This window comes from Adiantum capillus-veneris, chromosome 3, assembly GCF_014529385.1.
Source record: "Adiantum capillus-veneris isolate H3 chromosome 3, ASM1452938v2, whole genome shotgun sequence".
Lineage (NCBI taxonomy): Eukaryota > Viridiplantae > Streptophyta > Polypodiopsida > Polypodiales > Pteridaceae > Adiantum > Adiantum capillus-veneris.
This window is the reverse complement of record NC_140933.1, coordinates 82564018-82590405: the sequence shown is the minus strand read 5'-3', so window position 1 is coordinate 82590405 and position 26388 is coordinate 82564018. Positions and strand designations below refer to the sequence as shown.

The following is a 26388-nucleotide window of genomic DNA, read 5'->3' as shown; positions in this document are numbered from 1 at the left end:
TCCACAATAGAACGTTTTTATTCTTTGACTTCCTTTTCAAGTTGCATCAAACTTGTTGTTTGCATCTCAAGTATCCTCTTGAGATGCTCATTCTCAACAACAAGAACCCTTAGTGTGCCATTCTCCATTGCAAGAGCATGTGAGTCTTCACCTTGCTTGTTTACGCTCTCTTTTAATGATATTAAGTATACCATAATCATGGTTTTCGACGTGGTTGGTGGAGTGATTGTGTTGCTATCTCCATAGTTAAGAGATTTTGGATCATTTTCTACAATGGTTGTGGACTTTGTTAAGAAAGAAGAACCCTTGTGAGTACTAGAAGACATTGTATGTAAAATAAGATATGATAGTCAACTTTCCCAAACTTGTTCAATTTAAAAATGCTACTATAGAAAAGTCTTCCATTGCTTATTTTTTTTTAAATTTTTACATCAATGCGTAAAGGGCTCGTGCTCTTAGATTGATCATCCAAATTGAAGTTTGGATAAAGAAGTTATGATCAAAAGAGTAAATTGCTATCTACCAGGTCAAAAATGGTTGAGAGAGAGAGAGAGAGAGAGAGAGAGAGAGAGAGAGAGAGAGAGCGCTAGACTCCATGTGTTTGGAGGGAGAGATTGCATTATTGTGATCAAAATTAGCATTTTGAAGCAGAGTGTTTTTGCAATAAAAATGAACGGGTATGAGCTATCTGTAATGATAACACTTTATTTTCGGTATGTGCCATTCTTTGCGTGACTTAAACTCCAAAAGTGCAGACACGTCAGCATAAAGGCCTGCCAGGGTGGACAGGGATGGAGCCGTTCGATGAAATTTCGATCCGATGGCTGTGGAGAGGGGTACGTTTAACCAGAGTCGCGGGGTGAAGTTAAGGCGGGTTGCACTTCGTGGGAGCAGCTGCGGACTGCCCACCCTAATATTCACTCCCGTCAAGCAGCCTGTCCATCCTCCAGCTCGCCATCAAGGCTTGCTTTAATTCTTGAGAAGCTTCCTCATGGATCTACCTACCCTCGCTTCCATCTTGCAGCTTGCTCTTAGCACCAATCCTGATGAGCGCAAGGCTGGCGAAGAACGGCTCAATCAGGTTCCTTGGGCTCATAGTTTTTGGCCTGTTCTCTGTGTTTGTCTTCTCTTTTTCGCTTGATAACACGATCCTGATCTTGTTGTTTTATTGATCGTGATTTAAATTGTGCATTTGCATTTACAGAACCTTCGTGTTATCAATTGATGACACCCACCATTTGGATTTTTTGCGAGAATTGAAGCTTTCTCATCAGGCATTGCATAGATAGATAGAGATATTGATAGAGACATTTAGATTGGTCGATAGATAGGTAGACAGATAGGCAGACGACCAATGGAGAGAGAAAGAGATAGAGAGACATTTTTAAATTGATCTATCTTCCCAATGCTTTATCTTTCTATTTGTTTGGCTTTGCTCATAATCAATTGTCTTAGGAAGGTTTTGTCGTAAATTTCCCTATCACATTTTTTAAATTGACCTATCTTCCCATTGCTTTATCTTTCTATTTGTTTGGCTTTGCTCATAATCAAATGTCTTAGGTAGGTTTTGTCGTAAATTCCCTATTCAAAAGACCTGAGTAACTCAGATGGAGTTATCCATGAAGGATCTAGGAAAACGTCGTAGGAACAATTCGAAGAGATTTCAAATATCTACATAATGAGCTTTATGTCTCCAAACTTTTGACTTTACAAGGCTGTATACGAAGCGAAATTTGGAGGACCTAAAATTCAGAATCAAGTCTCTTATTTCAAAAGTTTTTGTATTCAAGCTTGAGAAGGATAGGTATAAGGCATCGCTTAAAGAAAAGTCAGCGTTGAACTTTGACTTCTTATGGTTAAAAAGTAAGAATGTAGACATAGACAAAGGGAGAAAGAGATTCACCAAGATTGTAGATGACATTGACATCATATAATTGTCGTTGACTCTCATTTCAAGCAAGCAATTGGTATCCCTATGGCTACCAATTGTGCTGTTTTACTTGCTAATCTCTATATTTTTACTTATGAGTTTGATTTTATGGAGCATCTTGTCCTTGTTGACATTTGTGCAATATTTTTGCACAAGTTATGCAATGTAAGACGCTTTGTAGATTATCTTTTTGTTCTTGACATTTTTAGATTTAATGTACTTGAATTCAAGTTCTGTAGGTTAAGGAATTTTTCCTAAGGAGTTTTGTGAACTTAATTGTACCACAAATAGTGATTGTTGTCTTTTAAGTGTTACAAACTTGGGCACCCCAAGTCGGAAATCTTGGTACGACACACGAGAGAATCACTTAAAATACGTCAACTGTATCACACTTTAAAAACAGAGTCGACATGGCCCGGCGTAATTCCGTGCCCAGAGGCTTTTTTCCCAAAATTTGGTTCTCCTTTTGGTATTTACTTTTATATTAATGCAACTGAGGGGAAAGAGTGGCCTTGGGTTCTTATTTAAAGGCCCTTTGGGCTCTTAAAAGCAGTACATGAAAAACTCCAAACTCAAAAGCTACTGGCCCAATAAGCATCCAGCGTGAATCGCGAAAATCCGTATAGCTTGCCACGTGGCACAACTCAAAATGCAAAAAATTGTATTGTTGCCACGTCAACATGCAAGCGCAATTTTTGGGTCTTTCTGTACAGTTCTGCCACGTCATTAGTTTGTGACATACCCTTCTCTTAAAAGAATTATCGCCCTCGATTTCACCTGCAAAATCAAACACAAGACAATAAACTACTTCAGTAAGTATCGACGTACTAGACAACACAAATCCAACACTTGCACAAAGACAATAGTCACTGAACATTCACATCACATTCAGATCATATCACATAAAATTCATCTAGATCTAGGACGATGATTCCTGGCAATGTGTTTAGCAATCGCATCTAGATCCACACCCAACCTCACTGATGTCGGATTAACTAATTCTTATTGTGATCGGGTCCATAGATTCTCAATACCGAAATGCTACAGTCATTTCGCCTTTTAATCTTGCACTCAAACACAATCACATGAGTGAGTACTAAAAAATCAGGTTTATTTACGAGAATTCGAGACTCGAGTTCACATATCACACACTTAGTTCGTACTGAAAAAAGTGTTTCAATCATTCAGTGTAGTCATCTCATCCATCCAGAAGTCTTGATGCACCTAGATCCGTGTGTAGCCATCTCATCCCTTGGGAACTCTTGATGCGCTCACCACATTATCCAATCATCTCATTCATATGGGAATCTGGATGTACTAGAGTCTTATTTCATCATTCAGAATCATCACTCCTTCAAATTTCAAACAAAATTCATGATTCTTATCTTAAATCGTGATCGGGTTCATTCTTGAGTCGTCATTGCTTCTAATTGCTTCATATGCAAATTCCTCACCATCTCATCCTCGATTTCACCTGCAAAATAGACAAAATTTCAAGGAGATGGCTCACCTCGTTGCAAAAGAGTGGATGTCCAGCTCCATGCTTCCCAATGCTTACAGATGCGAATTCCTCGCTCCTATTTCGTATTTTCCAAAAACATTAATTCGACACATGCTGAAATTTTCAGCAGAAACCCTAATTTTCCATAGTTGTTGAATATCAAATCTGTTCATGTCAATGCGTAGAGCTTGTTGAGAGGATCAACTTTGCCTTCTGTAGCATATCCAAATTCTCAACAGTTGAAGAGATTTTTAAAAGTCTTTGCAACACATAAAAGCGTCAGAAACCATGTTCTTAGAGCTGTTTAGGGCAAAAACGAACTCTTTTTTCTCTTGCAAGTGATCTTGAATTTCTTATGGCTCATGGGAGCACGCCCGATGCGCAATGATGCGCCAAAGTGCTCTACTTGCTGTGTGGTAGGTGCCACAAGACGGGCACCATGTGCCAATAGAAAAGATCAGACTGAACAGACTTTTAGCACTTCAATAACAATTGAACTGAGATGACACGCAACACGGAGTGGCGGAATTCCACCCCAGAGAGTATTGGCCCCAAACCTTGGCGCCCCTTTTCGTGTTTCTTTATATTGTATCAAAACAGTACAAGCCGGTACTCCAGACTTTGCACCTTCTCCAAGAAGCATACCAGAGAATGAGCCCTAGCCTCATATGTAAAGGCCCTAGGCCCCAAAAGCAGTTTTACATGAAAAGCCTTCAAACTCAAAAGCTTTTGGTCCAAAAGCAATGCCAAAAAGCTGCCACCTTAAATCACGGAATTTCGTACAACTGTCACGTCAACAGTCAGCGCAAAACGCGAAAATCCGTACAGTGCCATGTCATCATGTCAGCGGAAATTCCGGAGCGTCCGTGCAGTTGCCATGTCATCAGCTTTTGCGTGGTCCTGCTTTATTTTAATTCCTTTATGTCACTGGGGCCCCATCAAACGGGGTCCCCATAGGTTGGTAGGACTTCTTCTTCTGTTACTTGTTCTTCTTAGGGTTTAGGCCCCTCGGGCGACATCTGCAAGTTGGCTCCCTTCTTTAGGGCTTTGACATGTCAACAATTTGTGACAGCATGACTGATATGCCTTGAGAAAAGCACACACATGAAGCTCTGATACCATTGTTACAGACTTGGATACTCCAAGTCAAGAATCTACCGCGACAGCACCAAATAACCACTTCAAAAACAGTTCACAGTTCACAATTTAATTCGACACTGGCCCGACGGAGTTCCGTGCCTAGAGATATTGGCCCCAAAGACTGGTGTCCCTTTCGGTATTTCTTTTTGTATTAATCTGAGTTCAAAGTACAAGAGTGCGGGCAAACGCTCACACTCAGACTCTGCGTCCAGATGCTCTGAGTTGTGAGTGGCATACCCGCTTATTTAAAGAGTACAATGGGATGCTAAAAACAGTGCCCCTAAAGCTGAAAACTAAAGGCTTTCAAAAGCACTTTAAAATATAAAGCTCTCTCTCTCTCTCTCTCTCTCTCTCTCTCTCTCTCTCTCTCTCTCTCTCTCTCTCTCGCTTAGTGGACAAATAAAGCAAGCCCCAAAAAGCGTCAACGTGGGACTTTTCAGCCAGCATCGCGTGGACCAAAAAGTAGGCCTCAGTTTTGCAAAAAGCGTGCGTCCGTACAAACTGCCACGTGTCATCCTTTCCGCCATTTCCGGGTTCTGTGCCGCATTTTGCGGGGGCTGTAGTACAATCATGCATGTCAACTTTGTACTGTCCACCGGGACTATCCCAAGCCTGAAGGGAATATATGTGTGTACCGGGAAGCCACGTCACCAGTTTGTGACATACCCCCCTCTTGAAAGCATTGTAATCGCCCTCGATAACGCCTGCAAAACGGACAGAAGCCATAAACTGTCTTAGCAAACACTGACTGTTAGTACCGACGCACTAGGAACACACATCTAGCACATGTACCAATCGACAATCACATCACTTGACATCAGAGGACATCACATGATAAATCACATTCAACATTCATTCGGATCTTAGACCATGATTTATCAGCAATGCAATTAGCAATCGCATCTAGATCCACTCAAGACCTCATAGATGCCCGATTGACTAACCCCTATTGCAACCATGTCTATTCGAGATCATTTAGACCAAAATGCTGCAGTCATTTTGTCTATCAATTCCTGCACTTAAGCAAGTTAAGAACAAGTCAGTTTCATATTTTCCGGAATTCCATTTCATAAAGTCATCCAACAGAATACTGTCAGCTCTCAGTATCCCTGAAGCTCAAAGAGACATTAAGCTTTGGAAAAAGCCTCTCCTTTCCCTTTTTCTTTCTCAAGCATGCCTTCTCAAAACGTAAGAGCACCCAATCGTCGTCCTTCAATTTCAAATTGCGACGACGGTGATCCGCTGCCTTTTTTTTGTCTTTCGTGAGATTTCTGCAAAGCCTTGCGGACTTTGGCAAAAGCAGTGTCTAAGTCGCGCGTATACTCATCAGCTTCAAAAATCTTACCTTTCGTGCTAAGGAAGGGTGGAACCTTTGTAGCAAATTCAAGAATCCCAAATGGCACCTTCCCCATCAAAGAGTTAATCGTGTTTCACTGAATTAGCAATCTCTGATTGCCCGTCAGTCTGTGGGTGTAACGATGACGAGAACTGCAATTGCGTGCCTATGTTCTTCCAAATAGCCATCCGAAACAAACTTGTGAAACTGGGGTCCTTGTCGAAGACAATCGTCTCAGGCATGCCATGTAATTTGTAGATCTGGGCAATAAACAATCGTGTCCACACTGTGTTCTCGCGAGGTCAAAAATGAAATCCATTGCAATACTTTCACAAGGGCGGGTGGGTATGCATGTCGAACTTGACCTTCTGGCATACCAAGCAATTGCGCACAAACTCGTCCACATCCTTCGTGAGTCTCGGCCAAAAGAAGTATCTCTCTACCCCTTTCAAGGTGGTAGCAATGCCGCGGTGACCCGTAAAAGGTGGATAGTGGCATAACCCTTTCCCTCAACGGTTGTGTAACGCACAACATGGTTTTCCTCATCAAGTAGCCATCCCGAATGGAATAGTCCGCTACTATCTCCCCTTTCTGTATTCAACTGAACACATCTGCAAAATCTGTATCTGTGGCGAACTGACCGACCATATCCTCGAGTTTCTATGATGTATCGCGGAAATAGCGAGAACCAACGGCTTTCGGAACAAAGTATTTGCCACCAATTAGATGTTTGCCCACCACATCTGCTTTTCCGATAGCTGCTTCTGTGACAAGAAGTAGCGTAAACTCCCATCATGTGTGAAAACCGTAAAATCGGCTCCGAGTAGGTAATGTTGCCACTGAATAAGAGCATGGATAGCGGCCAAAAGCTCTTTCTTATAAATCTGTGCTGTCAATTCCGGCCTTGAGAACAATGACATGGCCTTCTTGCATTAAGACCGAACCCAGACTACGAGCACGAGCATCACAATATACTTCAAATGACTTCTGCAAATCCGGCAAAGCCAAAACTGGTCCCGTAGTCAATTTCTCTTTCAATGTCTGAAAAGCAGTCACCTCTGTGGGTCCCCATGAGAAAGGGACTCCTTTCTGTGTCAAGATATGCAAAGGGGAAGCAACCTGTGCAAATTTTTGAATGAACCGCCTGTAGTACAAACACAATCCTAAGAAGCTTCCAACTTCATGGACATTCTTCAAATCGAGCCAATCACGGATAGTCTCTATCTTGGCGGGATCTATCTGCACTCCTACTCCTGACACAATGTGTCCCAAAAAGTGTATCTCTAGTAGGAAAAATTCACTTTTCTTCGCATTAATCACTAACTTGTGATCTCGTAAAGCCTGTAAGACTTGAAGCAGATGATCTCTAGACTCTATGTTTTGCCTCATCCTTGGACAAGACAATGATGTCGTCAAAGAAAGTGCCAACAAATAGCCTGTACTCTTGAAAAAAAAATCATGTCCATCATCCGGTTAAATGTCGGAGTAGCATTGGTTAAGCCAAAAGGCATCACCAAAAACTCAATTAACCCAAAAGTCGTCCGAAAGGCTGTCTTGAAGACATCTCCCGGCGCGATTCGGATATGATGATATCCACTTTTCAAGTCGATCCTGCTAAAGCACGAGGATCCGTGAAGTCGGTCAAGTATATCATCAATTCTAGGAATCGGAAATCTGTTATTGATGGTGATTTTGTTGAGAGCTCTATAATCGAGGCACATTCTCCAAGATCCGTCTTTCTTCAAAACCAACAACACTGGAGAGCAATACGGTGAAGTACTAGGCTGGACAAGACCCTTTTGCAAGAGGTCTTTCACTTGGTTCATAATCTCTTCGTTCTGGGCTCGGCTTGCACGGTAAGGTGGCCGGTTCGTCGGTGTGCTTCCAAGTATCAGATCAATGGAATGATCCTCAGGACGAACTGGTGGCAACTCGCCTAGCAGGCCCTCAGAAAAGCAATCGGCATGAGTGTGGAGAAAATCTTGGCGTTCTTTTGTTCAGGCCAAAACATATTCGACCTTCATCCATCGTTCAGTTCTCTCCCAAAAAAGTAAGTAAAGAAACTGAAGTTCATCAAGTACAATCTTTGAGCCCTTCATTTGTCCAAGTCGCTTTCTCGGCCCGGTAGTCAACCACGGCATTGTTCTTGTGGTACCAAGGGATTTTGAGTAGAACGTCACAACCTTCCAAGGAAATTACGTAAAACTCCTCGTGCCCTAAACACCCCTGTCATTGCAAACGAAGTTTGCCAATGCTAGGTGTAATGGTAATATCTCGTCCGGGTGCCACTCGAACTACCTCCACCTGTGGCCTTAGCCTGTCGGGCATTATTCCAATTCGAGCCGCCAATTCAAAAGAAGTTGGCCTTGGCTCCTTCAAAAGAGCTTCTTGATCTTTCGCTTTGCCCTGAAAACGGCAAAGTTTGAACTTTCCTTTATGTAATTCGGTTCGGGTCCCACGCAATGTGGTACCGGTTCTGCTTTTTATCTGCCTTTTCTGCCACGTCCCTCAGTTGCTTTGGAACTTTCTGGCCTTTCTTCATCGTGTTCATTCGGTGCCTTGTAAGGGCACTTCGCGGAGATATGCCCAATTTTCCCGCATTCAAAGCACTTCCCCTCCTTTATGTAGAGAGCCTTCTCTTGAGGAGTAAGCTTGGGTCGTGCATCCTTTTCTTTCTGTTCTGGGTTGCTCTTCCTCTTTCTACTTTCATTTGTCGAAGTTTGTTCGGCTCTTTGCGTCATGATCTCATCGGTGGGGTAGGTCAAACTGCCAAAGTAAATGGCAAAACCCTGTTTCGCATGACCTACCAACTCTTGAATAGAAGCTGACTTTTGTTCTAAGTTGTGATCTCGAATCTCTGTAGGAAGACCCAAGGTAAATCGCTCAATCTGTTCCTTGAATGAGATCTTCTTAAATGAAGAGGCGGGTAGCAAAGAGCTCCAGAATCTTTTGCAATAAGCGTCCACTGTATCCTTCTTGGTCATCCGAAGATGGTTCCAAGCAGTTCGTATATCGTGTTCATACTCTCGAGTCAGCCATGAAGAAATAAAAAGCCTCTTGAATTTCAGCCATTTAACTGGCGTAGTCTTGTTTAATAGAAGTGTAGACCACCAAGTTCGAGCATTCCCTTTAGAGTAAGAGGTAGCGCTCCGAATCTTAGAGTGCTATGAGTAACGCCCTCCCGCGAAAGCGATGTCAAACTGCTGTACAAAAGACAAAGCCTTCGAAGCATCTCTATAACCAGAAAACGTGCCAACCTAGCGTTTTCCAGCCAACAGACCAAAGACCAGCCTAGCGTTTTTCATCAAGATTCAGCCCTGGCGTTTTGCAGTTGTAGATCAGCCCTAGCATCAAGATCTTTGCAGACTCCCTAACGTTTTTGCATCAAGAAGCAGATCAGCCCAGCGTTTTTGCATTGCAGATTTATCTCAGCGTTTTGCAGATTCCCGGCGACAGATTCAGCCCTAGCAGTAGCGTTTTCAGTTTTCAGCAGTCAGCATCTGCAGAATAGCCCCCAAACCTCGTAGATCTCACCTTCCCGCAGCAGATCCTTGCCGCACGGTCATATCCGCCATAGTTTGCAGATTTGGCTCTCTATTCGTAGATTTCAGCATCTGCGTTTTCAGCCCGTCGTCGCATCGTCATCATCGCCGTCGTCACCGACATAGAGTCAGAATTCAATAGATACAAGATTTGCAGATTTCAGCCATTAGCGTTTGCAGATTTCAGCTGGTCTCGTCGTCGTTCTCATCGTCATCGATATTGTCGGCAAGTCCATTGCATTGTAGAGATTCGTGCAATCAATAGTAGATCGCTCTTGCCATAGATAGTGGGGCCTTCGCAGGAGGGTTTGACAGCATTCTGGTGTCGTATTCTTCTCTCTCTATCTCTCAGTCTCAGTACCTTCATTCACAGTGTTTATCCACTTTATTTGTGATCATCGGCACTCTCTCACTAAAGGAACGGAAGGCTCTCCCTTTTGTAAGTAAAAGGAACCTTGAGCACAGTTCGGAGCACTCATCTTGAGCAAAGTTCAACATTCACTTTTGCTGCACCTTACAAGGGTCCTCTTCACAAGACAGGCTGGCTGTTCCTCCCCTGTCTCTACCTTTTGTTGATGTGAATGCTCCGCGAGGTCAAGGCTTTTTGACTGGGTAATTGGATGAGGATGCATTCAGGACACACTTGCTTGCTGCTATGAATGTGTTTTGTGAGTTGATGCAGAATCCTAGTTTATGGAATTTTTGCAAGCGCCACGAGTGTCACAACAGATAAGGTAACTTTCTTGTGCAGGAGAGCCCGTTGAGGCTCAAGCCCAAGTCCCTTGTGCGTCTCAGTTGGGCAGGGAGCACTCGCATGTTGCGGAGTCAATTAGGGCTCCAAGACAAATTCCTTCTGCCATGAACAGGCTGTTAGGGCGCCAGTTCCACAGGTTTCGCCAGTGCAGCTAGCCACCTTTTAGAGTCCAAATGTGGTATTAAATGGAGAGGGAACCAGTTTCCAACTTACGCAAAAGGGTCTTCCACCACCACGGTACATTCTGGGTATTGTGTTTCAAAGCATGGCTGGCTATGCGGCTAGAATAAACAATATATGCCCATTTAGCATGCATCAAGGGTTTCAATGAAATGAGGGCTAGTTTGGGGTGCCACATGGCAACTTTGGCATGGCTGGTGTTTCCGACCAACTGGCAAAAATAACACCAGTGACTTAGAATGTCAATGGCCAAGGGGCGCCGATGATCCCTATTACAAAGTTACACTGAACGAGAACGGGGAACAGGAACGGGGCCTCCGGAACGTTTCCGGAGCGGGTCCCCCTTGAAAAGCGGAACAAGAACGGGGACGGGAATGATAAGCTTCAAATATGCTTAAATTGGGTTGGATTCAACCAATATGTTAGTTGAGAGACACACCCATTAGTCCAAGTAGAATCCCGCCGATGCAATAATTGGTTACAAAACGCACTACACAACACATGAACTGGGATCATCCTGTACAAAAGCATCTTGATTTCTCATAGAAAGAACATTAACTTAAAGTTGAATGAAGTCCATACCCCACATAAAACTTGGATTAAAAAGATGATAGATTATGAAGATGGCTTACAAGGCCAGCAAGGCACTACAAGCAACTACTAAAAGATATGTAGAGGCAAGAGTGCAAAATAACGACTCTTAAGAGTCACTAGATGACATTTCAAGACTCAATCACTCATGTGGTGGTGCAATACAAAAAGGTGGCAATGCTGGTGGCTGCAAAGGAAACAAATGTCAAAAACCAATGAGCAATGAGTCATGACTCATGCGTGATGTTCACCCTTGGGTAGAGGGCAGAAGAGCATTCTGCCTCCCAAACTGTAGTGGTGTTCTCGATGTCATGAATATCATCCCAATCCTCCTGCATAGGATCATCCTCATGCGTAGATCCTCGTGTCTTTCTAAGCACCTCTTCCTTTGCCTCCATCTCCCATTGTAGAAAAGGGTTTGTCACTTTGGATACTGACTTGCAAAGCATTCTTAAGTTTGCACTGACAAAAACAAGGTCGTTTGCTTTCTCCACTCCAAGTCGGTTCCTGTTTTTAGATGCAATGTGGCTATACACACTCCACTCTTGCTCCAAGCAAGAGGAGCTAACCGCTTGGCTGAAAATGCGAATGGCAAGTTGCTAAAGATCAGGACCATTTGAACCATTTCCTTGCCACTGTTGGGTTAGAGGCCCAAATGGATGATGAGTGTGCGGCGGTGTGTGCAAGTGAAAGAGCATGTGAGACTGTGCGGGGTGTGTGCAGGGAGTGGTGGCGAAGACTAGCAAGAAGGAGGGCGCTATGAGATCGAAAGAAGGAGAGAGAGAGAGCACGTAAGTTCTTCAAGGGGATAAGTAAGTGAGTTTGTAAACTCACTATCCCTTGGTGTGACATATGGCTGTAATGGCACACCAAGAGGCTTTACTTCAGCCATGTTAAATCTTTCATTACTTTACTCCAAGTATATGTTCAGCTGCCTCAAGGTCTTTCATTGAAAACGCAGAGACTGTGCGGGGTGTGTGCAGGGAGTGATGGCGAAGACCAGCAAGGAGGAGGACGCTAGTAGATCGGAAGGAGGAGAGAGAGAGCACGTAAGTTCTTCAAGGGAATAAGTAAGTGAGTTTGTAAACTCACTATCCCTTTTATTGTATAAGGACCAATTTAATAAGTTAGTGGCCAAGTTCAATGTGAACTTGGCCAAAGGTTAGTAACCTTTAAAATGTACATTAAAGGGGGCCATTTTGGGCCTTTAACCCAACAACCTCCCACTTAAAGGCATAAATGGCGCCTTTAAGCTACATGACTCCCACCATCTCTATGCATAGATGATGATGTGCTTTGGGTAAGCACTTAGTGAGAGCATCGATTGGATTTTGTGATTTATGGACCTTAACCAATGTAATAAGGCCATCCTCAAGCACTTCTCGTATGAAGTGATACCGCACATTAATATGCTTTGTGCGTGCATGAAACATGGCGTTCTTTGCCAGACATATGGCACTCTGGCTATCACAACCAAGCATAGGTGCCTTGGCAGGCAAACCAAACTCACTGCATAGGCGTGCTAACCAAATAGCTTCTTTGGAAGCCTACGTGGCTGAAATATATTCAGCCTCTGTCGTAGACAATGCAACAATCTTTTGCAATCTAGAACACCATGAAACAGCACCTCCCGCAAGAGTAAATACATAGCCACTTGTGGATTTCTGTGTATCCACATCACCAGCCATGTCAGAGTCACAAAATCCCTTCAACTCCATTGGTCCTTTACCATAGCAGAGGCATTTGTTTGTAGTCCCTTTCAAGTACCCCATAATGGACTTCACTGCATCCCAATGTAACCTGCTTGGATTAGCCATAAACCGGCTCGCAACTCCCATTGCATGGGCTCTGTCAGGCCTAGTAGCAACCATAGCATACATAAGTGAACCACAAGCTGAAGCATGAGGCACACTTTGCATGTCATTGGCTTCTTCCTTTGACTTGGGACAATCAACCTTGGAGATTTTGACACATGGTTGTAATGGCACACGAAGAGGCTTTGCTTCAGCCATGTTAAATCTGTCCAGCACCTTTTCAATGTACTTTTCTTGCGACAAATACAATAGGCGCTTGTCTCTTTGCCGTGTAACACGCACTCCCAAGTATATGTTAAGCTGCCCCAAGGTCTTTCATCGAAAACGCAGATTTCAGCTGCCCTTTAAGAGCATCAACAATGCTTCTTTTCTTTGCAGCTATCAACATATTGTCTACATAGAGCACAAGAATGATAGGGCTGCCATCCTCATCACGTTTGGTATACAAACAATGGTCTGCATGGCTTCTTTTGTAACCATGTTTAGGCATGAAGCGATCAAACTTCTTGTACCACTATCTCCATGATTGTTTCAGCCCATACAAGCTTCTATTGAGCATACATACCAAATGTTCCTTGCCAGGGATAACAAAACCCTCGGGTTGCTTCATGTAAAGCTCTTCTTCCACATCACCATGCAAGAAAGCGGTATGTACATCCATTCGGTCCATTTCCAAATCAAGAGCAGCCACAATGGCAAACAATACACGCAAAGTGGTCATCTTCACAACAAGAGAGAACACTTCCTGAAAGTCTATGCCCTTGGTTTGAACATATCCCTTTGCAACAAGCCTTGCCTTATACTTGGGTTTTGCTTGTGGTGGCTGATGAGCGCGTTGCGGTGTGTGCAAGTGATAGAGCACGCGAGGAAGTGCAGTGTGTGCAGAGAGGGGTGGCGAAGGCCAGTAGGTGAGGAAGCGCTAGCAGAACGATAGGAGAGAGAGAGGGCACGCTATTGCTGCAGGGAATAAGTGAGTGAGTTAGTTAAAACTCACTTTCCCTTTATTATTTGTATAGGACCAATTTAATAAGTTAGTGGCCAAGTTCAATGTGAACTTGGCCAAAGGTTAGTAACCTTTAAAATATACATTAAAAGGGGGCCATTTGGGCCTTTAACCCAACAACCTCCCACTTAAAGGCATAAATGGCGCCTTTAAGCTACATGACTCCCACCATCTCTATGCATAGATGATGTTGTGCTTTGGGTAAGCACTTAGTAAGAGCATCGACTGGATTTTGTGATTTATGGACCTTAACCAATGTAATAAGGCCATTCTCAAGCACTTCTCGTATGAAGTGATACCGCACATTAATATGCTTTGTGCGTGCATGAAACATGGCGTTCTTTGCCAGACATATGGCACTCTGGCTATCACAACCAAGCATAGGTGCCTTGGCAGGCAAACCAAACTCACTGCATAGGCGTGCTAACCAAATAGCTTCTTTGGAAGCCTCAGTGGTTGAAATATATTCAGCCTCTGTCGTAGACAATGCAACAATCTTTTGCAATCTAGAACACCATGGAACAACACCTCCCGCAAGAGTAAATACATAGCCACTTGTGGATTTCCATGTATCTACATCACCAGCCATGTTAGATTCACAAAATCCCTTCAACTCCATTGGTCCTTTACCATAGCAGAGGCATTTGTTTTTAGTCCCTTTCAAGTACCTCATAATGGACTTCACTGCATCCCAATGCAACCTGCCTGGATTAGCCATAAATCGGCTCACAACTCCCACTGCATGGGCTATGTCTGGCCTAGTAGCAACCATAGCATACATAAGTGAACCACAAGCTGAAGCATAAGGCACACTTTACATGTCATTGGCTTCTTCCTTTGACTTGGGACAATCATCCTTGGAGATTTTGACATATGGCTGTAATGGCACACGAAGAGGCTTTGCTTCAGCCATGTTAAATCTGTCCAGCATCTTTTCAATGTACTTTCTTGCGACAAATACAATAGGCGCTTGTCTCTTTGCCGTGTAACACGCACTCCAAGTATATGTTCAGCTGCCCCAAGGTTTTTCATTGAAAACGCAGATTTCAGCTTCCCTTTAAGAGCATCAACAGTGCTTCTTTTCTTTGCAGCTATCAACATATCGTCTACATAGAGCACAAGAATGATAGGGCTGCCATCCTCATCACGTTTGGTATACAAACAATGGTCTGCATGGCTTCTTTTGTAACCATGTTTAAGCATGAAGCGATCAAACTTCTTATACCACTGTCTACATGATTGTTTCAGCCCATACAAGCTTCTATTGAGCATACATACCAAATGTTCCTTGCCAGGGATAACAAAACCCTCGGGTTGCTTCATGTAAAGCTCTTCTTCCACATCACCATTCAAGAAAGCGGTATGTACATCCATTCGGTCCATTTCCAAATCAAGAGCAGCCACAATGGCAAACAATACACGCAAAGTGGTCATCTTCACAACAGGAGAGAACACCTCCTGAAAGTCTATGCCCTTGTTTTGAACATATCCCTTTGCCACAAGCCTTGCCTTATACTTGGGTTTTGCATCAACAGTTTTGATTTTATACACCCATTTGTTAGGAATAGCCTTCCTTCCTTTGGGCAATTCAACCAAATCCCAAGTATGATTAGCATGCAAAGCTTTAATCTCTTCCTGCATAGCAAGCTCCCACTTGTCGCTGTGCTCACGTGTCTTTGCCTCTTTATACGTAAGAGGCTCTCCCTCATCTGTCAACATAATGTAATGCAAAGAGGGGTCATATCGACTCACAGGCCGTCTTTGACGAGTAGACCGCCTCACCCAATGATCCACATTATTCGGCAATGGGTTTACATCAGGTGGCACTACAAAATCATCAACAATGGGCTGCTGTACATCATTTTCAGCACCATTTTCAGCATTGTTTCTTGGCTGCAAATGCCCTTCAGGAGCCTCAATTTATTGTCCAAAATCATCTGGCTCAAACACCACTGGATCATCTACATTTTCAGCCATTTGTGGTGCATCATGAGGGTCAAAATTAGGCCTAACAGGTGGCTAGTCATGCTGAAATTTCACCCTTTTATGGTCATGCTTTGAAGCACAATTGTTTTAAGGCAGCATTGCCTCATTAAAAACAACATCCCGGCTGCGTATAACCCTTTTGAGTTGAGGTAACCAAATCCTGTAACCCATTTCGCCTTCTTCACCATATCCCATGAAGAGGCCTTTAATGGACTTGGCACCTAGTTTACTCCTCAACTCAGGTCTAACATGCACAAAAGCCTCGCAACCAAAAATGCGTAAGTGATCATATGAAGCAGCCAGACCAAACCTCTTCAGGGATGTCACCTTTCAACGACATGTGAGGGGATCGATTGCATATATGCACTGCAGTTTTCAAAGCTTCCATGAGAGAGATTAGTTGTGGACAACATGCATCTCACCCTCTCACAAAGTGTCCTATTGAATCTTTCAGCTACACCATTAGAAGAGGGGTTGTATGGCACAATAAGCTCTCTCTTAATGCCCAAATTTTCACAAAACTTGTTAAATTCAGCACTTGTGTACTCCCCCCCATTGTCTGTACGCAAGCATTTTAGCTTTCTACCTGTTTGGGTGGTCACAAATGCATGAAATCTCTTAAATGCGGCACAGGCTTCATCTTAGACTTAAGCAAATAAACCCAAATTTTCCTAGAATGATCATCAACAAAGGAGACAAAATAACATGCACCACCCATAGACTTAGTAGGCATGCTACATACATCGGAATGTACAAGATCACGCACACAAGATTTACGAGAGACACCAGAGTAATAAGGACGCTTTACTTGCTTGCCATATTGACATTCATTACAAAAGTCGAGCTTTGTGCCTTTAGCATCAAGCTTGTTCAAAGTACAAAGCTTAGAAAGGCCCTTTTGGCTCATATGGCCAAGTCTCTTGTGCCACAACTCCATGTGAGAGTTAATTTCAGCCAATGCAATAAACTTGCCCAACACGGCCTTTCCATGCATGCAGTAAAGTGTCCCTTTCTTTGTGCCCTTTACAATCAGCCTTGAGCCTTTAGTCATTTTCCATGACCCTCTCTCAAACAAGATGCTGTAACCATGCATATCCATATGACCAACAGAAAGCAGACTCTTCTTGATTCCCGGCACATATCGAACATCATGCAAGACAAGCTCATTTGTGCCATCTATGGAGAGATGCATAGTGCCAATACTGTCACGAGGACGTGGCAGTTATTAACCATGTCACAGAGATGTGGCAACTGCTAACCTTGGTTGTTGGTTTCTTTCCAATGGGGTTTATTTTATTTGTTTTGAGACCCTCTTTTTGAAATAGCAAACGGTCGGACATTGTATAGCCAATGTGAACGGTAGATTCACCCGCAGACTGGAAGTGGTCGGCACTGGAATTCGTATGGTAAGAGGATGTCTAGGCTCAGAGCAAGATCATATAGGTCCCCCGTCGCACTTAGCAAGTTGGTGGATACTAGGAAGTGAACTCAATTAAGGCGTAAAGTCAAGGTGGGACTACCAACAAAAAGTATCCAACAGTTGGGCCACATTGCATTTTTGGATGCGGTCCCAATGAGGATAGATGGTCAGAAGACCAGTGGGAGCTCAACGGAAGCATCTCCTAAAATTTAGGGAATTGCTATTTTGGGCCGTGAAATGTGTTCGCGTCATTACCTCCGGTATGACTAGGGGAACATTTTATATCTCTGCCGCGAAGTCAACTGACGCGTCGGTTGGGATATTTTTAAGCGACGAACCCGAAACGGGGAAATGCTTGAAAATGCGCCAAGTGTCACATTTTCGTGAACTTTCCTCTTGCAGAAAAATGGGCGCTGATTTTTAAGCTGGGATGAGCCTCCTTTTTCATTTGTCACAGGTTAAGAGCTATGGAGTGCTTCCTTTCCCTTTCATGTACAGTGTGGTGCTAGGAGTGATGCCCTGCACACTACACACTGCTCTCTCTCTCCCCTACATGCAGTTATGTGATGCCCCACAAGAGGGCTCCTCATTTGACTGATGTACAGTTGTGTGGGTTCATGCTTTTGTGCTGAGGCAAGAGCCTCCTTGAGCAGGAACAGGGGTAGCTAACTGCTGCTCCAAAGCAGGCACTGGTTAGGGTCATAACCTCACCGTACAGGTGCAAAATCAGCGCTGTGTATGCGCTGTAAATTCACTGTTTTTCAGCCATACGGACGCCAGGATCATTGGGAATCGTGCCCCACTGGCAAAGGACAGTTAGGGGACTGTTTGGGGTTGAAAACAGGGCAAAAACCAGTAAATACAGCGTGCTGAATTTACTGTTTTTGGACAGGAATCAGAGGGTATACGACAGTGCAAGCGAGTTCTAGCAGGGGAATTGGTTTCGCTCAAGTTTTGGGGTTGTTATGTTGCCGAAATTTGGCCAAATCAAATGGTATCTAGGTGGATACACGTGAAGATTCCCAGGACCTTACCTTGTAATTTACCCTCCTAAAGAATAAAGAAATACCGAAAGGGGCCCCAATTTTGGGGCCTACAGGTTGTCGGCATCTGCTCGGAGCATTCTAGCTTCCGAGCCGTGTGTGTGTTTAAGTGTTAACTCCCGTTACAGGTCTCCTTTGCAAAGTGCTCCGTGTGTGTATAAAGTAAAGAATTTCGGGTGAAAGCCAACGCCTACCGCCCTACGGGCCGGTTTCATAATACCCTCAATGGAACATGCATGATTGTTTCCAAGGTATACATGGCCACGCTTGCCCGCATGAAAAGTGGAGAAACACTCCTTGATAGGAGTCACATGAAATGAAGCACCGGAATCAACAATCCAAGTCTGGGACAATGCATCATTGACAGTTAACAAAGCATCAATAAGATCATTCTTGGTGATCTGCATGTCCTGTGAATGAACATTTAGAGAGGCATCAAAGTCGTAAGCATCATCATCTGACAAAGTGGCACACAAGATGTCCTCTACATCTGACAGCTCCTCAATCACGACACTAGAAGCCACATTGGCCTTCTCTTTGTCCTTTGAGCTATCCTGTGCATCTGCCTTGACTTCCTTCTTCTCTTTCTTTTTGTCTCCACTATTCTTTTTCCTTTCTAACTCAGCTTTATAGTACCTGCAATTGGGTTTCTTGTGACCTTTCCTGCCACATTGATAGCAAGCCACATCACCCTTGCCTTTGCTTGCATTTCCCCTTTCTTTACTCTTACTCCTTTGTGCATAAGCATTCTTCTTTTCTGTCCTGCCTCTAATCATGTTGGCAGAGCTGCCTCCCTCTCCACTTGCTTTCCTCTTGATTTCTTCATTCAAGATAGAACCCCTAACACCATCAAAGGTCAAATTGGGATTATTGGACAACGAAACCACCAAAGTTTCCCATGACTCAGGTAAGGTCATAAGCAAGAAGATAGCTTTCAGCTTATCATCAAAAGGGGGCAAGCCAGAATCCTGTAACTGTGACAAAGTACCTGCGAACAATGACAAGTGCTCTGCCGTGCTCTTGGACTCATCTAGTTGCATGGCAACAAGTTTTTGTATCAAGTGCACCTGGTTGACAGGTGTTGTATTTTCATACATTCCCTTTAACTTCTCCCACATATCAAAAGAATCGTGAGACCTTTCACATTAATGACGGTCTCATCTGTCATGGCCATTTTAATGTATGTAACGGCTTTCCGGTTCATGCTAATCCATGCTTCATCTGTCATATTCTGTGGCTTCACCTGTTCAAGTATCCCTTCGCAATCCTTAAGAAATAGGATTCCCTGAATCCTGTCTTTCTAAAGATCAAAACCTTATCATCGAACCTCCTAATCTCGAAGAGGTTCTTCACATCCGAAGTAGATGAGGCCATAGTTGCACGAAATAAGAGGGATAATACGGTGAATTTTTGGGCAAAATGCGCAAAAATTGGAGTATAGCCTCACAGAGATGTGCACTACAGCTCCAAATGGTCACAAGAGCAATTTGGGGCAAAATAGGACGATTTGGGCACAAAATTCAATTTCTGAAATTTATGCGCAGGAAATTTCAGCGAGCGAATTTGTACTCGAAAACAACAAATTTAGTTGTTTTTAGCCTCAGAAGACATATAGAAGGCTAATACACAGCATTTAGAAGCATGTAAGCACAAAAGCCCCAATTTGTAGCATCAAAATTGCATGAAATTGAGCCATAAATAGTCATACATCGACAAAATTTGTCAAATGTGCGTAGATTGTATCAATTTGCACTTTCCCCAATGTAATCGCACCATAAAAACACTTGCAAAAAACCTGCGTAAATCTGAAATTTGCTTAAAAGACCTGTTTTAGGTCTTGTTTTTCAGCAATTTCATGGTTTTCGAGTATCTGGGACTTAGCAAAAGTATTCCCACACCTTAATGCATCATTTGCAAAACCTGTATTTTGTTGTCATAACCTGTAATTTCCTGTTTTTGACCTACTTTCAGCCCGTTTTAGGTCATTTTTGGTTGCCGGGAGCTCTCTAGTGTCTGGGGACAAGTCTTTTGGCGACGAAATTGCAAAATCTCGCGTGAAAGTTGACCTTCTTGGCTGAAATTCAGTGTTTGCAGGTTTGGGGCAAACCCTAATCGGGCTCTGATACCAGTTGATGAGCGTGCTGCGGTGTGTGCAAGTGAAAGAGCACGTGAGACTGTGCGGGGTGTGTGCAGGGAGTGGTGGCGAAGACCAGCAAGAAGGAGGGTGCTAGCAGATCGAAAGAAGGACAGAGAGAGCACGTAAGTTCTTCAAGGGGATAAGTAAGTGAGGCCAAAGAAAACTGGCCTATGAGACAAATCCATGTACAAAATGATCCCTGTGGCTGTAGCTGCATGGGATGTCTTAGCAAATGATCCCTGTGGCTGTAGTTGCATGGGATGTCTCAACAAACTTTCTTCAAAAGGCCAAAGAAAATTGGCCTATGAGACAGATCCATGTACAAAAATGTGAATATCCTCTGGATATCTGGTATGTGCAAAATGACCGGGTAATAATAGCATCCGATGTACAAAGTGTAGTGTGGTAAGTGATCGGGTAATAACAAAGCATCCGGTGTGCAGATGTGGGGGTGACCAGGTAATAACAAAACATCCGGTGTACATAAAGAGGCATGTATGTGTGTAGTGAGAGTGAGGGGAGGAGGGAGGGGGGTGGTGTGGTACATCAGCTCCATCCAGTAGTGATGGAGCTGCAGGGTGTAGTGTCTGGTACATCCGTGAGCCTGATGTGAGGACTCTGGCTATGCTTGCCATGTCTAGTGTCTGCTCTGCCCTCCTCTGAATATATGCTGTATGTCGATCCCTGATGGCATGGACCTCTCGTCTGTGTCTCTGAGAGGCCCTGGAGCGATATCCTGGTAGTCGTGGTCGTCGCCTAGCTCTGGCCTCCTCAGCTCGTATCAAAGTCATCCCCTGATGTGTGGATGGCTTTGGTTGCATGGGTACTCTAGCATGGAAGTAGTCTATAAGCTGTGTCTGCCTGTCCGATCCTCCACCTTCCCCCGTCTGGAGGGCTCCCTCTCTATGCTGGTGCATCTCCACCAAGAGTCTCCCAAGTAGTCTCTAATCTAATGATGTCATCATTGTCTGTAATGGCTTGTCAAATAGAGTGGGGTACCGTGATCTGATCTCCGCATAGTGAGGGCATCTGCATAAGAAGTGGCTCTCACACTCTACCTCCTGCCTGCATAATTTGCATATCCTGGCCTCGCGTGGGACCCGTGCTGCTCTGCCGCTCTCAATCTCAAGCTGGTGGGATGATACTCTGAGCTGTCCGATGGCTACCCTCATGCCATGTGGTAGATATATATCAATGTAGTGGGGCCTCTGTATGAACCTGTCCTCTGTGAGCATAAGGAAATGATCTCTATAATATGCCATCTTCATGGCCAATGGCCACGAAGGTGTGAGCCAAGTCTGCTCTACATGCCTCTGTATGAGCTCATATCTGACAACTGTGTTCCTCTTAGTGTGTGAGAGGGCCTGGCGTGGTGCATCTGGATCATACTGTGAGAGAGGCAATCTGTCCATAGAGTAGCCGTATGTCTGAAGCCATCTAGTCACACTCGCGTATCATGATCTCTCATCCCCAGAGTCTGCTAGCCCGCGGGAGGCCTCAAGAGCAAGGCGAGGTAGTCCATCTCCCCTCATGTCTCGCAGCCTGTGGAGGTATCCCACTGTCTGAAATAGCGCCTCCACTACCATGGAGGGGCACCGAACTCTGCTCTCACAATATCATGTGGGGCTGATGGCTTGCTCCGGATCATCCGGGCAAGCAGCAATATCTGTGGCCTCTCGAGTCTGCTCCAAGCCTGCTCTGATTATCCTGGGGTCCACATTGGGGCAGCGTATAGAAGAGCTGGTGTCACCAAAGTGTCAAATAGCCAGCTCTTCGTGCGGGGCTCCTGGAAATGTGTCTGATGACATCCCCTCTCAAGTATGGCTAGAGCTGCATACGCTCGTCTCGTGCGATCTCGGGCTACTTGTGCCATAGAGAAGCGGCCAGTCCTGGTTGTAAAGGTGATGCCCAAGTATACATATGACTCTACTACCTCAATCTGGCTGCCCTCAAAAGGAAAAACTGATCTCCTCCGAACAATGCCTGATGTGTGGAATATCAAAACCTTGGTCTTGCCAAGGTTCACTGTCACTCCTCTCTGTGTACGAAATAAGTATGGAGCCTGTATGTGGAGTTGGAGATTCTCTTGTGACTCTGTGAGTAAAATAATTTCATCAGCATATAGCATAATATGTACCTGAGTGCCTGATAGGTCGGCGCTTGCTCCTCCTCTCTGTCGGATGTAGGCCTCCATCTCATCTATGTACAAACCAAATAGAGTAGGGGAGAGTGGACACCCCTGTGTAACCCCGATGGTGCTAGTGATGCTATCTGATAGTCCTCCTGGGCATCTGACCGTGCCTGACACTCTATCATACAAAGCATATATGGCCCATATCATGTCCGGGGGTATCCCAAGAGATTGAGTCGCTGTAGTAGTCTCTCTTTGGGGACTGTGTCAAAGGCTTTGCGGAAGTCCACAAAGCAACAGTAGAGGCGTCTCCCTCGGCTTTGTGGCTGCTCTATCAGGCATCTGAGAGTGAAGATGTGGTCCACAATAGAGAATGTGCGTCTGAAGCCTGCTTGTCCGGAGGCGCGTAGCCCTCGGTTTCTGCATATCTGCTCAACTCTGACTCTAAACTGCTCCATAAATCTTGGCCATCATATGACCAATAATGATAGTCGTGTAGTTGGTTGGATCCATGCGGTCTCCAGCCTTATGTAAAAGCACAATAGTATGCATAGTCCAGCTCTCTGGAAATGCCTCTGCCAATGCCCTGTTGAACAGGTGTGCAATCAATGGAGCCAAAGTGTGTGTAGCGTATATAAAATGCTCACCTTGAAGTTCGGAGTGGTCCGCGGCTCGGCGGTGTTGCAGAATTTGAATGCCTCGTCTCACCATGTCTATGGTAAAGAGAGTGGGAGCTGTAGGTCGGGGAGCCACCGGGTGTGGAAGGGGGGGCTGAGCTGGCACCTGATAGAGTGTCTCTGCATATGCATGCCATACCCCTGGGTCCTCTATAGGCGTGGGTGGGGTCCGCTGTCTCATATCTCTCCAAGAGATCGTTGCCTCTCGATTCTAAAGTGTATGGTACACATCCCACCACTGTCTCCTCAAAGGCTCTCCTCTTACGTCTAGTAAGAGTACCCATTTGTCGGTGCATCTGTCTCTCAGATATCTGTCGAGTAATATGCTGTGCCCTAACCCTCTGATATAGTTGTCTGCACTCATCATCATACCATCTATTCTGGGGCATCGTCCCAGATCGTGATGTGTCGCTGGAGTGCATGGTCGAGGGAAAGCTCTCGAGCGTTGCTGAGTGGAGTATGGAGGTGAGCTCAAAGGTGAGTGTGGAGAGTGGGGCGTTAGGGTCTAGCTGGCCGATCCTTGCGTACACATGGTATCTGTAAATCTCGGCAAGCTCCTCACTGAAGTGTATAGTCGTATGCTGCATGGGAGATTGGGGAGGTGGTGACGGTAAACTGGTCCTGAGAGAGAGGCTGAGATATGTATGATCCGCGCCGATGGGCCGTGATGGTATGGTAAAGGAGCATACAATACATAGTAACAGGGAACGGGCGGAACGGGGCCTCCGGTTCCCGGAACGCATTCCCAAGGCTCGGGCTCCCTCGAAACGGAAACGGGGACGGAACGCCGTTCCGTCCCCAGGCAAAACCGGAACGGGTCGCGGAACGGGTCGCGGAACGCAGAACGTGGATCCGGAACGGCAGATTGTTAAAAGTTGAAAAAATTAATCCTTTTTTGAAGAAAAAAAGACAATTGAGCAATGTTTTTGGGAGGGAAGGTGAGTATCCTTCCCATCCTCTCCTAGATAATCCAAACCTTCTCCCTCAAGCCTCAAGCTCTCAAGAGTCAAAAACAGCCCCCCCCCCATGGCATATTTTAGGTTTATTGTTTTGGCCCCCGTTCCCGTTCCGTTGTTTCGAGGCGCCCCCCCCGTTCCGGAGGCCTCCGTTCCCGTTCCCCGTTCCTGTTCCGTGTAACTATGATACAATATCCATGGCGCCTGTGGAGCCTAAGATGTAGTCCATTGTGCTCTGGCCTTTCCTGCCTCTCTGTCCTGTTTTGCCTCCCTTCTGGAAGCAAGTGTATCCACCTGACATTGGCCAACGGGACATCCCGCTGTAGATCAGGAGGTGGTGTGCTGATCCTAGTGCCAATAAGTGTGATCCGTATCTAGTAGAGTCACTCTCTCTGTCCTCTGATGTCCTCCCTAGTCCCACATCCTCCGCCGCTATGGTATGGAGTAGGGTAGAATCATCAAAGTCATACATCTCGCACTGTCGGCTCTGTGTGCGGGCATTGAAATCACCTACAAGTAGGATCTCTCCCAATGCCGCGTAGTGTAGGAGGTCCTCCGAGAGAACCGAAAAAGGTGACTATGACTGTGGTCCCTCCTCCTCCTCCTCTACCATACTCTCATCGGCATCCTCCTCTGGTGGCTCCTGTCATAGATGCTCGTCGTATCTCTGTATGGTCTGCGAAATGTGACCTGCGTGGGGGGAAGTAGCACAGTGCAACATGTATGGCTCTGTCTGGGACTAGCTGTATCCTCACCCACATGAAGCGGGCCTCTACATCTCTGCTCACTACTGTGACCCTGTCCTGTAGCTCTCTCCTCACTAAAAGAGCAATCCCCCCTGATCCTCGTGATGTCCCTTGCCTCCCTGTGTATCGCCTATATGTGGACTCCCAGTGGTAGCCCCGGACGTGTGGTAGACCTCTCTCTTGGCTCTCATGTGTCTCTGTCAGCATCACAATGTCTCTCCCCTCCATCACTTCCTTTAGTCTGCCTGGCTGAGTCCATAGGCATCCATCACAATTCCATACTCCGAGTGTGATCCTGGTCGTGTCGCCTCCGTAGTGGTCTCCGTAGTCTCATAGGCAGCAAATCCCTATGCGATGGGTTATCCATCTATGAAGATTCGCCCATCTCTATGGAAAGCCTTCTTGCCCTCTTTCCTTGCTTGCATGATTTTGGGCATACAAAGCTTTCGATGCTCCACTTGTGTCTTGGTGAGATCCTCATCAATGTAAATGGGGGCTCCTCCTAATCCTCTCAATGCAATCCTCTTCTTTAGGAAGGTGATTTTGTCCATGATGTCTTTGAATTGTAGCATGAGCACCCTCTTTTGAGGGTCTTTCCCTACCCTCCATGCTTTGGTGAAAGGGGTGTTGGTGTACCCAAGTTTGGCACACAATGTTCTCCGGTCACTTTCCGGTGATGATCCATGCTCCTCTTTGATACCATTTACCCTTACATTGAGCATACGGGCTTCTCTCATCTTCTTCTCCTCGAGGGTGGCATGCATCCATAGTGTCCTTCATGCCGCTTCTCTTCCTTTACTTCCTTTGTGGTTTTTTTACGCACGACATCCACCCATCCTTCCTTGGTGGCCTCCATCTTGACCTCCATGGCTTTGGTGAGCTCCTTGGTGATTTCCTCCTTGATGGCTTCCTTATCGGCCTCATGTATGTCCCCTTCTTCCTTGAAGTCTTTTGATGCCGCCACTTCTCCCTTCAAGACGTTGACCTCCTCTTTGAGTCCCGTGATTTGCTCCTCTAGTTGCTTCCGCTCTTCCTCCATTTGCTTTATCTTCTCCACCATCTTGCGTACCTCGGCATTCAATGCCTTGTCGGCCTCCTTCTTGGCTTGTGTGACCGCCCTTACAATCATATCCTCCACTTCTCTCTTATCGAGAGGCGCCATGTCCGGTTTTTCCGTGTTGGCTTCTGGCAATTGCGTCCCGGTTGTCCCAAAATCCTGAGAAAAAAGCAGGGGGTGGAATCACTTCTTTCTCCCCATTGATTGCCAGGTGTGTTGCGGGTTTGAGCCTTGATGTCCGAGGGAGAGGGAGAGGGAGAGAGCCTTGAAACTTTAAAAGTTGAGGGAGATGGAGAGAGGGGGAGAGAGTCTTGAAACTTGAAAGTTGAGGGAGAGGGATAGATGGAGAGGTGGAGAGTGAGGGAGAGGTGGTGTCAGGTGATGATGGATGGGCGATCAGACGCTGATGAATGGGCGATTAGCTAGGGGCTGATCTTTGGTACC

The 26388-nt window shown here is 45.2% G+C and overlaps 1 protein-coding gene across 1 annotated transcript in view; it reads left to right on the top strand.

The window, feature by feature from the left end:
- Window positions 1-844: 844 nt before the first annotated feature.
- Window positions 845-26388, top strand: part of LOC147461195 (importin beta-like SAD2) — a 111346-nt gene continuing 85802 nt past the window's right edge. Inside the window, exon 1 of the mRNA XM_086508812.1 lies at window positions 845-1081. Coding sequence (XP_086364938.1) covers window positions 992-1081 — 90 coding nt within the window. The 5' untranslated portion in view covers window positions 845-991. The remainder of the gene's footprint in view (window positions 1082-26388) is intronic.